Here is a 14391-nt window from a genome sequence, read left to right as displayed (position 1 = left end):
ACTTCCCTTTCTATGACGTCACAAGCGCAGATCGCGTTGCAGCCATTTTGGTTGTGAGCTTTGCAATATAGCTAAAGAACTGTGTAATCATTGTTGAGATTTGAGCATTTTTTGAAACGTATTCTTTAGAATGTCTGCTCAAGATCAAATTCGCGCCATGCTGGATGAACTCATGGGAACATCCAGGGATGGTAAGTTGGAAGAAATTAAATACTAGTAGACTTTTACGATATCGTGTCCATATTTTATGAGGCGCTCGGAACGTTGATGCAGCGTTTTGCATTGTATTGGAACTGTAAGTTTCGATAACTGTTCTACATCACAGTTTGAGACCTCGAACCATCGATTCCCAAGTAGGGTGTCAGGGTAATACTTATGCGGATAACTCATTTCAGGAACACGGTTACATTATCTAGTGCGTATTACCTACGTGGGATCGGGGATAAAAACTACTATTAGGCTGACACAGCCGCTACCATGTTAATGGCGAAAGAAGACAAATCTAAATATAGTACCAGGAAGATTCAGCAACCTTGCGCATATTATGAGAACTAGCCAGCAACACATTCTGACTTATGATTACTTGAAGGGTCAGTGTGTCAGGACAGTTGACATTGTTGATGGCCTCCATGTTCTAGCCATAGCTGGAACTTTGTGACGATGAAACAAACAAGAAATTTGAGGAAGTGCTGGAAGTGACCAGCATGTTTTTACTGTGTTAAGCACCTGTTTTCTCTTGGTGTAAAGACCACCAGACCACGTAGTTTCAGTCAAAATTATTTCATAAGCAACAAATTTTTCAAGATGTTATGGCCATGTTAAAAATGGTGGAGCTGCTTTATTAATGGTTTCATTCACAACATGGTTAGTTAACTCACAGTTTGTCAGTTAACTCTTTTCTTCTGTACTAGTCACTGTTGGTTGTCTTAAAATGATATGGTAATCTGATGCAAGATTAGAAATGTGGTCAGTGTTTGCTGTCAGCTTGTGAAGGACAATTTTGAGGGAAACATTTCTGTACTTGTATATCAGTATATCATTGTAAGATTCAGCATTTAATTGTCTGTCATGCGGAAACATTACCTTATATTTGGAATGGTCATGATTTCAAATTGGCAGGTAAATTCAACATTCAGTTCAAAGATAGAACTGATCATATTGGTGCAAAACTTGACAAATCGTAAATATTGTAGCAGGTTAGAGTTGACTAGTCACTACCACTGATACTGCAGTTACACCAAAGTTTGTGTGACCAAACCTACTGGGACTGTGACTTACATGCTATACATGTGTAGTTTTGAAGGATTTCTTGGTATGGATAATTTTGATGTGGAAAATTTTATATCATTATGTTTGATGAATGTCAAAATAACTTTTTAAACATAAATGTATGCTTGTCACATGACATGATATGCTTGGAAAAATGGATGAGCATTAGTAGGTCATATGTATGTTCAGTTATGTATGGAATGCAAATAGACCTGCCTAAATGGAAAATTGCATTATTGTTATTATTGGTTACATTGGTAGCTTAAATAGATTGTTTCTATAGAATAACATAGTCCTTACCTCTTTCTTAATATGGTGTGGTGGGATTCAGATTTATAGTCAATGATGTAAGAAAGAGTGGGGTTTCCCATATTCTTTATGAATCGATTAAGATCCTTATGTAAGTTGTTGATACTCCTTTTCGTAACTGTATTTGCACTTGAACTAAATGTAATTATGAAATTGATCACAGCATATGAAAAAGACCAAAGAATTTGATTGTACTTGACAGTGATAAGATGGTTCAGTCTGAAACTTAAGGAACTGTGAGTTGTTGAGGTTACAGATATGACATAAGCTTTCTGTTCATTTTTGGGCTTGTATCATGTGAGACTTGTGTGACTATGGGCCATGTCTCCATATGTTTTCATATGTACATTATTGCACTTCTTGCTACCTCAGATGTTTTAATTCTTTGTATAACACACATGCTCATCTGTTTCCATTATCAGGTGATGGTTACATATCAACAGTATAATGGTAGAAAGTTTATGAACAGACATTATTATCATGTGTTTTAATAAGATAAAACCATTGCAATTTTATGCTGTTGTAAAGAAATCATGAAATCTTATCCATAAAATATTAGTATAAATATATTCTATCGTTTCCATTTCATAATATTTATGATTGTTTGATTTTACTTGATCACATTGTAATTATCATTTTTGTGTGTTATGTGTTGGACTAAAACATCTTTCCTCTGGTTTGTGCAAACTGTAATTGATTCTTTCAATCTCCCTGTTTTCAAGGGGACATTGTTATGTGGGCTTACCCTGACAATATTGCAAAGAGGTGATTGGCCAAGCCGTGAGTTGAATACCCATTACATGTAATGTTCCTGTTATTAGTACATCACAATCAATATGCTTCCTTTCTATAATTTGTACCATTGAGAATATCAAAATAACATGTCATACATTTTATTGCATGCTACCTGTAAAGTTAATTTGATTGTAGTGTTTTTTATATTCGTATATTATTGAACTTTAAAGTGCATTCTTACTGCACTTAAAGTGGTAAGTGATTAAAGCACAGTCGTGCAACACTATGCATCATTATCCATTATGTGATGTTAAGAAAAGGATTTTAGATTTTAATCCACTGAGGTTTAAATGTAATGGACTATGAGTGTGCTTTATGTGTGGAAGCTGTGACCTGTCTGTCCCCAAGTTGGGAGCGAGCCGCGGACTAGTCTATTTCCAGGTGGGGGTGTGACATGCAGCAAGCCCTTGAATCATAAGTCCACTGTCAGGCTGCATGTAGAAGCAAGAGAAATCAATCTGGCTTACGCAGTGTGTATATATCCGCAGTGTGTATTTCCCCACAATGTGAATTTCATCATATGTATGTACAGAAAATGGACGAGAAAAATGGACTGTCCCCTGCAAAAGCTGCAGTATATGATATATTGATGTTATGGTTTATTATTATTTATTGAAGTATTTAGTCTCAAATCAGATATTTGAACAAGTATACCTTTTTGAAGAAATGAAAAGTTGAAGAAGACACACACTTCATCTAACATTGCATCTGTAGCAAGCTTTTGTGAAAAATAAGTTCGGAAGTATGCTGCGTGGTGAATGTTTTCAAAAACTGATTTGAGGCTTTTTACTTAAGTTTCAAAAGCAGATACAACCTTTTTGATAATCATGTTTTTTGGCTACATGCCCTATAATAAAAATGAAACCTCCTTTGATCATTTTCATCAGTGTTATTTGAAAACAGTAAATTGGTTGTATCTGCTTTGCTTCAGATTTCATGTATATTGATAACCAGCATATCTGTATGCTATAGTAAAATCATGGGGTCTTGCCAGATCTGAATCTGGTTGAGTATTTTTGTGTTCAGAGTGAATAAAAGACATTCAATGATGTACTTGCTTGACTATTTTAGGCAACAATGACAGGTACCGGGTGAAGTTTGATGACCCGCGGGTATGTAAGAGCTTCCTCCTCGCCTGCTGTCCTCATGATATTCTGGCCAGCACGGTAAGTTCACCTTGGTAACAAACCCAAACTCTACCTCCTGCAATTCTCGTCTACTTCCAATTGAAGGTTGGGTACGTAGTAGGTCATAGCTTGTCTCTCTTTCAGAGTTTGATTTATGTCATGAATAAAACATAGTGAATCTTTGGAAATTCTGCACAATTCTTTGTAAGTGTATATATTCATGTTAAATGTATGTGATCCATAAATAAAGGGAGATAAGCTTGAGTTTTAAGAGTTAAGATTGAGGAATAAACTGTTATTTTGAACTTAGACATGCTTGTATTTGGGATTTTCTTTTTTCTGTTGAACAAAAGATGAGTATGAATTCAGATGAATGTATTGTTTTGTATAGGTCAGTGATAAAAGGTCATTATTTTCTTTCAATGTATATATTATTTGATGATTTTGCAGAGAATGGATCTGGGTGAGTGCCCCAAGATTCATGATTTGGCCCTGCGAGCTGACTATGAACAGGCAGCCAAGGGGAAAGACTACTACTATGACATTGACGTGAGTGTGTTTCGAGATTCTATTTTTGATTGAAATGTCGTGTGATCCTGTGCAGTGCTCAGGTCACAATCAACTGAAGTTGTGAAGCAGTGTTGTAGGCAGAGAGTCTTTGGATGCTTGAGTTTCTAGAACATAAGTCCTGCCCTCCAACACCACCACCTGCCCCCCTGTTCTTGAAGATTGCACACAGCATTATGGATTGGAATGTCTTCAAGTCGCATTTTTATCTTCACATTATCAATAACCTGACTGTTTGATCGATGAGTGCACCACTAATCATTAGTAATGCCCCCTATGTTGTACTGTTATTGTATGCATTATGATCCTGCAAGCTGTTAATCTTTCTTTTATTTTGTGTGCAGATTTGCTCAGTTAAGTGTGTTCAAATGATATGATTGTGCTAGCATTAACCTGGTTTAGTGGCTGTATTTTCAATGGGTATGGTATTTCAGGCAATGGAGCACCTCTCAAGCTTCATCAGTGAGGTGGATCGCAAGACTGAACTGGCCAAACGAAGATTGAAGGACACTCAAGAAGAACTGAGCGAGGAGGCCAATCAAAAGGTGTGTATCACATATTTATTGCACCTATGAATAGGTTATGTTTTGAGAAAGTACATGTCTATGATCATATAATCATTTTTTAACTTATAGATTCTTTCATTTTTGCATCACTTCCTGTCTGTGCTCTGAGAAATTAAGAGTAATTGTGTATCCATATTTGAAACCGCTCTTAAAACCACACTTGAAACGAGTTGTGGCATCCCAGAAAAATGTTTGAGCCATGCTTTGAAGAGTATATGATCTGTCATGTGTAAGACCTAGGTGTGATGTTGTATGGTTTGTGCAGGCTGAAATGATCCATCAATTGGGAGAGCAGATTGGGACAAAGCTAGCCCAAGCAGAGAACATAGGCAATGAGGGAAAGGTTGAAGAGTCTCTCCAACTCATGGAGGAAGTTGAAGAGCTGAAGAAGAAAAAAAGTCAGGCTGAGGTGAGTATAGGTTGACTGGAATGTTCAAGACTCCCTGAAATCTCTAAATATCTCTAGGTCAGGTATCCCCCTGATGTTATGTGGGAGTTATAGTTGATGCCTGGCCCATCTGTCTGTCCGTAATCATTTTATTTCTGGAGCATAACTCAAAAAACGTTCAATATTTTTAGACCAGAATTGGTAGATATAATAAGCTGAACCTATGGTTGTGCCTTTTGCTGTTTGCAGATTTTTGCATTTTTATTTATTTGTTTTGCCCCCCTGTGTTTTGGTCATAGTCTAATGGGAGTGGTGGGCTTTGTTTCTGGAGCATAACCCCAAAAAACACTGTTCAATATTTTTCTGCAAAACTGAAATCAATCAGAACTGAAAGTAGTGCCTTTGCTATTTACAGGCTTATGTGATTTATTATTTTCTCGGTTTCCACTGAAACATTTCTGACTTAGTCTCAAAAGTGAGAAGTGTGTTTCGTTTCCGTTTCGAAAACTTCTAAATATCTGTCAGCAGAACTTGGCAAAACTAGATATATGTGGCAGACCCCGTGTTGGTGCCTTTTGCTACTTATGGATTTTGGTGACTTATCATTTTCTGGATTTCTTTAGAAACCATTCAGACTTAGTCAACAGTCTTGACAGATATATGAGAGAGATCTTGAAGTGGTGCCTTTTGCTGGTTACAGATATATAACATTGATATTTTTCATGATTTCCATGGAAACAATTTGAACTTTGTTTAAGAAAACATCAACTGTCAGATTTGTCCTTTCTGACATGTCGGGTCGGGGTAATCATCTTCTGAGTTCTGTAACGTGACAATCCCATGTTTCAGATTGAGTTCCGAAACTCTATGCCTGCATCAAGCTATCAGCAACAGAAACTGAGAGTGTGTGAGGTGTGTGGAGCATACCTCGGTATCCATGACAACGACAGACGTCTTGCTGATCATTTTGGTGGAAAACTTCATCTTGGGTTTATTACCATCAGGGAGAAACTGGATGAACTGAAGGTTTGTAGAACAAAGAAAGATATCGAATAAAGTTAACTGTTGTTGGCAATGCAGATAATATTGTGTATGACTGGAAGTGAAAATTTACTTTAAATCAAGTTTCTTTAAAATATTTGTGTATTTATAGCAAATGGTTGCTGATCGTCGCACTCAACGTGAGAAGGAGCGGGAAGAGATGAGAAAGAATCGGGAACTTCGTGAAGAAGAGGAGAGAATGCGTCGCCGTCGCACAAGGAGCAGGAGTAGAAGTCGCAGTCGGAGCCGAGAAAAGAGGCGTCGTTCCAGGAGTCGCAGCAAGCGGTAATACAGAACTACATTTTTCATACAAATTCTTCACATTATGTAATTTATGATGTTGCTTTTAAGCTTGCACTACACAAATGGTTGTCAATATTTCACTTGTGCAAGCTTACTGGTTAAAGGAAGTTACTTTTTTTGTTCATAGATCAAGATCAAGGTCTCGTGACAGACGTTATAAGAAGAGATCGAGGCGATCCAGATCCAGATCACGCTCGAGGAGGTCAAGGTCTAAATCCAGGTAGTTCTTTATTTTCCTTTCTTTGACTTATAAGAGGCAGAGGTATTTGGGATGGGATGGGGAGAAATTAATATCTGAAAGGTTATAACAGTTTACTGAACTAAAAGATGTTTTTTTAAAGAAAATGATTGGTTCAATGGCCGTAGGTATCAACTGGCCAACCATTCACGGTGTGATCCATACCGAATTTTGTCGACATGTGGTCATGAAATTTCATCTACCGATCTGAAGCCTCAAAGTACATTAAACCTATATTTATCCTCTTGGGTGTATGTATTGCACCGATGGGTATAATAAATAGAGGATATTTAATTAATGTTGTCAAATAACATGTATTTTCATAGAGTGGTCCGACAAAGCTGATATGTTCACAAGTGGCTCGTGAACGTATCAGCTTTGTCGGACCACTCGGTGAAATATACATGTATTTTTCCTTATCCTGACTCATGCTAATAGCTTATCTCCTCTTCCCTGGCGAGGGTAGTGGAACACCTCAAAATCCCTTGATGTTCCCCTCTTAAAGAAGCGGACGTAAATACACTCACATATAACCTCCCCTTTCCCACGCTCCTGGTAATGTGACAGGCCATGCTTGTCACTCTCTCTTTATCGCCCAATGTGGGCGGCTGGAAGTATCTGCGGGTCCGATACGGCAATAAGTTCTTTCTTTCTTTCGGTTTTTAAACAAAATTCTGCTCTTATACGGTTTTTGGATATGTATATGCATTATATATTATCAAATTTGTCGTAATTATGTCAATATTAGGCATGTATTTCTTCAATTGAGACTTAGTCCCGATTGATGAAATCCTGTCTACTATGTAGATTACGGCTGTCGGCGGTTGATCCTCATTTATTTTGCCCGACATGCAAACCCATATGTTCTAATAATAATCGTTGTAAATTTTGTATAGAATTGTCTGATTCAGAATTTACCCTTTATGTATGGTGTGTTTACAGACGGGATCGGGTGGTCAGACTCACTGACTTGGTTGACACGTCATCGGTTCCCAATTGCGTAGATTGATGCTCATGCTGTTAGTCACTGGATTGTCTGGTCCAGACTCGATTATTTACAGACTGCCGCCATATAGCTGGAATATTGCTGAGTGCGGTGTAACGGTGGCTTGCATTAGTCATGTCTGAAACAGGTGATTTAAGTTCGGGTAATTTGTTAACCACATCTGCTGAGATTCATTGAAATGTCGTCCAGTGTGTCGTCCCCAGTATCTCAGGAGAGACCTTCGTCAGAAACATGACCGTCTCAACCAAAGAAGTCTAGGTCATCGAAGAAGAAATCATCCTCTTCGAAATCATCGCAGAAATCGTTTGGTGAAGATATCGTCCCTCTACATGAACAAATTATCTTCAACGAACCACCGTTGATTCTACATGACGAGGTAGATATCAACCAACACAGTCATCGGATGACATCATCTAGATCTACCCCGACAACATCTACTCTTCTCAACCCGGAGGAAAATTGTCAGACAACGCAGACTCCATCAACAGTAGATATAGATCAACCTTCGCTACAAACTTTGCAGCAATCTCACACAGGAGCCTTCATGCAGCAGTTCGCAACGCAGATGATGAATCTCATGGAGCGGCGTTTAGAAGAGGAGATGACAAGGTCAGTCATCATCATCACTGACTACAGCTCGGCATGAGCACTCACCAAGAACAGCACTCATGCTGGAGGATGAAGAGGACGTGTATTCACACTCGAGGAAGATCGTCATCAGCATCCCCCTCTTCGCGTCGCAGTCGAGAGAGAGAGAACCAACCACGCAGAGTGAGTGCACTCGCGGGAGTGAGGATTGGCGCTGGCGTTGGTGCGCTCGCGCTAGTGAGGAGTCAAGCTTGCGTTGGTGCACTTGCGCCAGTGAGGATTCCTGCTTGCGTGAGTGTACTCGCGGGTTCACTCATCAATGCAGAAGGTCTTCGTCACTCTCCCCCAACTCATCGTAGGCGCTGTCAACAATCATCATCCACTTTAGCTGTGGATAGACATTATCGAGCATCATCAGAGGAAGCCCTATTTTCGGACACTGAAGTTTCATAATGGATCATGAATGGACTTGACTTAGCTTCACCATCCAAGGACTAACGAAGCTAATACCTATATGATGAAGGAGGACGACATTGATACACTTACGTTCCTGCTGATATCTCCGATATCTACAATTCCTGAGATGTTATCTGCGGCATTTAAGTCAGCAACTAAGTTTCAACAACAGCGTGTGCCATCGTTCAATACACGTCGCTTCCCTCTATGTCATATGGAGCCTTTCGTCAGAGCACCGGACGTGGATGAAGCTTATAAAATCATCAGTCCACACTGCAATAAATCTTACAAGATAGATGACAAGAGGCTTGCACAGCTCGACACTACTATGAGACATACTTTCTGTGGATTGGCTCGCTCAAGAGCTATCAACGAAACTCTCATTGCAAAGTTCAGTAATCAGGATAATGAGGAGGAAAGGATGATCCTTCAGAAGAAGGATGAGCAATTTATGGCTGATCACTTAGCGTCTACTACAGTAGATTGGGATGTGGGTCAAGATTCAAGACATGATAAATCAAACTTTACTCTCTCCGCTGACATTTCGACAATGGCAGTGTCTATTGGGTCTCCTCACGTCAGCACAAGACATGACCAGAAGATGAAGACTACAACTACTCCCGTTACAATGTTTCTTGGATCTTCATCTCAGTAACAGAGGTCAGATTCTGCTCCCAGACAACCTGAAACCTGTTTTACTTTGGTGGACTCACCGATCGAACGTTTGCGCAGTGACTTGTATGATAGAGCCGGCATTCAACAACTATCTCTACGTAGATGCATCGATGCAAGGATGGGGAGCCCATCTAAACAATGAAGCAGCAGCAGGGATGCAGCAAAGGAGAGCAAGCTCTTCATATCAACCAGTTGGAGATGAAAGCAGTCATTCATGCAATCCGTCACTTGGTGACAATGTTGGAAGACAAACTACTGATGATACACACAGACAAGTGAACAGTGGCCTTTTACATAAACAAACAGGGGTCAACGAGATCACCATCTCTTCTACTCCTGACACTTCAACTCTTCAATCTAGTCGACAGTGTGAATCTCCTGAAAAAAGCGTGTCACATACCTGGAGTTTGCAACATTATGGCAGACTCTATGTCTCGTCTCGTCTCGCAAATAGACTTATTTGCAACAAGGTTCAACAAACAGACAACAACGTTTGTATCGCCAGTACCGGATCCGTTACCCGTGGCAACAGACGCTGTCAGCATCCCATGGGAAGGACTGACTGCATTTGCTTTCCCCCCTCCAGTGCTGCTACCAATAGTCATCGAGAAAATAAAACAGACCAAGAGGCTACGACTGACTTTGGTTGCGCCTTATGGCCAACGAGACATTGGTTTCCAACCACTCATAGAAGAGTTAGGACAACCGGTACTACAACTACCAGATTGGAAAAATCTTCTCGTTCACCCTCACACGAAACAGACGCATGGAAATCCATCTGTATTCCGACTTCTTGTGTGGAGCATATTAAAAACTGTTTAAAACACACAGGATACTCGACGAGAGCAGCTAAAGCAGTATCTTTAGCTTTAGAAATCTACTCGCACCCTTCATGATGAAAAATGGAAGCGACTTGAGACATACGCCAAGAAGAAGGGTTTCACGGCGCAGATAGCAGAATATCTATGTCACCTACAACAGTCCAGAGGTCTGAAAGGTGCCACATTATCTACATATTTAGCAGCTCTTAGCTCAGTCGTCACCATGGAAACAGGAACCAAGTTGACTAAAGTACCTGAGTTACTTGCCTTACTATGATCTTTCAAATCTGAAGATAAACAACATAGATTTAGCGCTCCAGCATGGGATCTAAACCTCGTACTTCGACGTCTCGCAAGTGATGCGTATGAACCGCTTGACTGGACCTCAAGTTTTGATGCAAATAGTCAACAGACATCCCATCTGGGTTGACAATGAGATTTTATAGCGAAAAATCAATTGCCAGGTCAACCGGATAGGCAATTTCACATGCCGGCATTATCTTCAATATTAGGACCACAGGATACTCAAGATTTATGGCTATGTCCAGTGAGAGCTTTGAAGATATACATCGCACGTACTAAGTCTAGAAGGCAACGGTTCACGCGTCTGTTTATTCCTATATCCACAGAGACACATACGGAAGTATCCCGCAACACTATCTCAGTATGGATCAGAGCTGTTATATTGAGGGCCTATAAAACAGCAGGATTGGATCCTCCGCGAGCTTCCAACCCACACAAAGTTAGAGCCTAGGCCTCTACACCAGCGCTACATGGGAATTGCTCGCTAACAACTATAATGGAGGGCTGCTTTTGGAAACAGTGTTTGCCAACCATTACCTACGAGACATAGCCACAGAGGACATCTCTGGCATTCATCAGTTTGGGCCACTTGTCGTTGCTCAGCAACTAACAGTTCCCCAAAGACACTGAGTTCACTCACCCAGTTTTTCACGTGACTTGTGGAAGCCAGACGCTCTCCGGAGTATAATGGTTGAAAGTCCATGCACGCGTCTTAAACAGACTAGCATGAGTGATTAGGACCCTGTTCTTGTAATGTAGATACTTGTACAAGAAGAAGGGTTGCAACTTGTCTTGATTTCAATATCTTGACATTTAGTTGCATCAGAAACTAGTAGGGTGCTAGTTACTTTTGATGTCACACATCCCAGTCGACGAAATCTTCGACTGAAGACAAACTCGACTTGATGTGATCCCCCGCAGAATCTACAATGAATATTAGAAGAGCAGGACCATATTATCGCCATTACAAGTTCCCGTTTGGGGGGGGAAATTATTTGACGAAAATTTTGACAGCCAGCAGAATCCAGCGTGGCCTGACCCACTGCCGTTTCCGTCGGATTCTGTAAGCAATTAGCATGAGTCAGGATAAGGAAAAATATGTAATTTTCTAAATAAAATTAATATTTTATACTTATCCTGACTCGTAACAAAAGCCCTCCCAGCCGCCACGCACAGACACGCTGAATTCCTATATTCGCGTGTCGGGCGATATACAAGGAGAGAGTGACAAGCATGGCGATGGGAGGCTATATGTGGGTGAGTGCATTTTACGTCTGCTTCTTTTAGAAGGGAACTCCAAGGGATTTTCAGGTGTTCCACTAGCTTCGCCAGGGAAGAGGAGATAAGCAATTAGCATGAGTCAGGATGAGTGTTAAATCCCAATTTTGTTCAGAAAATTACATTATTTGACAAGATTAACAAAATATTATATTTATTATATTTTCATCATTGTTTGTAAATGATCAAGACATCGAGTAAGTCTGCAGTAGTGATATTCTACTCAGTTAAAGAACATGTTATTCTACTCAGTGAAAATATCATTTTTATTTTCATCAGTATTTACAGTATTTCACTCTTTAAAATATAATAAATGATAAAATGTTCACAAGGTTTCACTCGACATATGCTATGTTTTGGTCAGTAGGGAGCATATGGAATGCTGGTAGTTAGGACTGTTTTGCTTTCTTTTCTTTTTGTTACACTTCTTATGTGCTCATAGGAGACACAGATCAAGATCACGCTCTAGACGCTCACACAGTCGGTCTCGGAGATCCAGGTCCAGAAGGAGATCCAGGTCCAGAAGTAAGTCAAGAAGGTCAAGGTCTCGAAGTAGGTCAAGTCGGAAGCACAGACGAAGGTCTCGTTCAAGGTCAAGGTCTAGGAGCAGGTCGAAGCGGAGTAGAAGTGAAGATAGGAAAAGACGATCAGTATCAGTATCTGGGGGCAGTGATAATGATGAGTGAGTTTGTTCATGCTCATTTAGGAGACTGTGAAGTCTGAGGGTTGATACTAAGATTTATTTGAAATGTTAATAGCAATGGTTGCTATGTTGGTTATTTACACAGACATTACTGTACAGATGTAAGCTCATCGCTGTGTGATATGCAATGCCATACTATTTTCACATTTGCATTAAGTTTGTCTAGTATCGAATTGACAACTTTCACACTAACTTTTGATACAAGGGAAGAGACCAAAAGTGTCCTCTTGCTTTCAAATCTTTTTATCTTGATACAAGCTGATTTATATTGTGTTATAACGATACCTTACTGAGATAATTTCAAAGTACACAGAAAGATATTCAATGCCTTGAGTTATTTTATGATTTATCAATACCTATGTTCCTTTGACATGCCTGACATTTAGTAAGTTTAACAGCAAATCGGTAATATATGGCAGTTGTTTGTCAGGGATTGTGTGATGAGGATCATTTACTTTGAAGGTATAAACCGAAGCCTGAGTACCCTAATTGTTAAATGTAACTCAGAAATGTGGTAAGCTATGCCTGTGTCAGCTAAAGAAAATGAATATCTAACAAGAGCATATGGGGCATAGTACTGCTGTAATTTGACTGAAATGAAACATTATGTAAGTTGTGCTCCTGTTTTTGTGTATGAAATAGTTCTGATGATGTAGTGATCTTGTGAATCAAGTGTAATAAGAAGAAGGAAGATAATGGTTCTGAGTGTGAAGCTGACAGCTAGATGTCTTGCATAACTGGACATCTGTTAGGATGCTACACATCGACGACTACTGCTTGGTGTAAAATGTCAGAATAAACCCTGTATTGAATTTGTCATAATGACCTCCATTTTGGAAATACTTGTAAAACATGTACAAATTGTTTTTATATGTGTGATGTATATGAAATAGCAATTTTATCATGTGATCTGCAAATTTAGACCACAGATCAAGGGTAAAGTTGTTTTAGATTGAAATGAATGTAACATACTTTTGCAACCTAATAAAAATGCTGTTATTTGACCTGTGCGGAAGCCTCATCCTGACTCCACTGTGTTCTCACTGGAGTATCACCATGCGTCAGTTTTTAGTTTGATGTTACCATTTACTGGTGGATTATTTTCAAGCTCTAAAAGCAGTAATGTCAGGCATTTGGAGCAGAACATTTAGGCTTATTGTACATACGCAATTTTGTTGAAAGATTGTATGCATGAGCTTATTGTTTATTCATTTGTATCATCTAAAGTATCTTTCAGTTTTTGGAAATTTCTATTGACACTTACTTTGTTTTAACTATTACATCAAGTTTCGACTAAGTTGATTTGGTTGTAAAAAATCTTTTTTTCTGGGTTGTAGTTGATTGTTTTAAGTAGTTGAACTCCCGAAATATATTAAGAAAGACTATCTATCTGAAGCTGTTTAAGATTACTCAATAAATCTACTTGGACATATTGAATTTTTTTGTAACTTTGTAACAAGAATGAAGTAGTCTTTTTATGGTCTCTTTAAGTTGCACAGCTGAAATCAAAATGTTGAATTATGAATTCTCACTATGTTATGATGCATTAGATAAGGTTATTTGTAAATCAGGTTTTTCTTCATATCTTGGATTGTAGTTAAAAGAATATATGTAATGTATGCCCAGTGCACAATGGTGCCGAGTGAACCAGTAATTTGGTGCCACATTAGATGGTCTCTTTGTAAGTGTTTGTATTTGGAAGGCCAGTTGAGGCCTACAAATTAACTTCTATGGCAATATTGCATTATAAGTGACTATTTTAAATAAACCAGGTTTAATTGACTTTTTGAGGTTTTGTTTTATTTGATAGTAATTGAGAGTGAGAGTGTTACTACATGGCAGATGTGTACAAGGTTTATTACCCTGTCAACATCTGTCCATGTAGACCTGTGTAAACCCTGTGAAGATACTTTGTGAATCATTGGCCCTTAGCAGCCTTTGCTGGATCAAAAGATTGA

At 39.2% G+C, this 14391-nt stretch overlaps 1 protein-coding gene across 3 annotated transcripts; it reads left to right on the top strand.

Annotated features, from left to right (window-relative positions):
- LOC137285201 (putative RNA-binding protein Luc7-like 2) lies at window positions 1–14216 on the top strand. Of its 3 annotated transcripts, XM_067817459.1 has the most exons (10): window positions 19–191; window positions 2301–2358; window positions 3445–3539; window positions 3951–4049; window positions 4502–4612; window positions 4899–5042; window positions 5871–6047; window positions 6175–6347; window positions 6493–6585; window positions 12173–14216. In XM_067817459.1, the coding sequence occupies exons 1-10, from the start codon at window positions 165–167 to the stop codon at window positions 12414–12416; spliced, it is 1221 nt and encodes a 406-aa protein (XP_067673560.1). In that variant the 5' UTR covers window positions 19–164; the 3' UTR covers window positions 12417–14216. The 3 variants fall into 3 exon arrangements, with proteins under 3 accessions (XP_067673561.1, XP_067673560.1, XP_067673559.1); XM_067817460.1 differs by lacking the exon at window positions 2301–2358 and having other exon boundaries at window positions 1–191; XM_067817458.1 differs by lacking the exon at window positions 19–191 and having other exon boundaries at window positions 2169–2358.
- Window positions 14217–14391: the final 175 nt, after the last annotated feature.

Source organism: Haliotis asinina, chromosome 5 (genome assembly GCF_037392515.1).
Source record: "Haliotis asinina isolate JCU_RB_2024 chromosome 5, JCU_Hal_asi_v2, whole genome shotgun sequence".
NCBI lineage: Eukaryota > Metazoa > Mollusca > Gastropoda > Lepetellida > Haliotidae > Haliotis > Haliotis asinina.
This window is presented reverse-complemented; position numbering and strand designations above follow the sequence as displayed.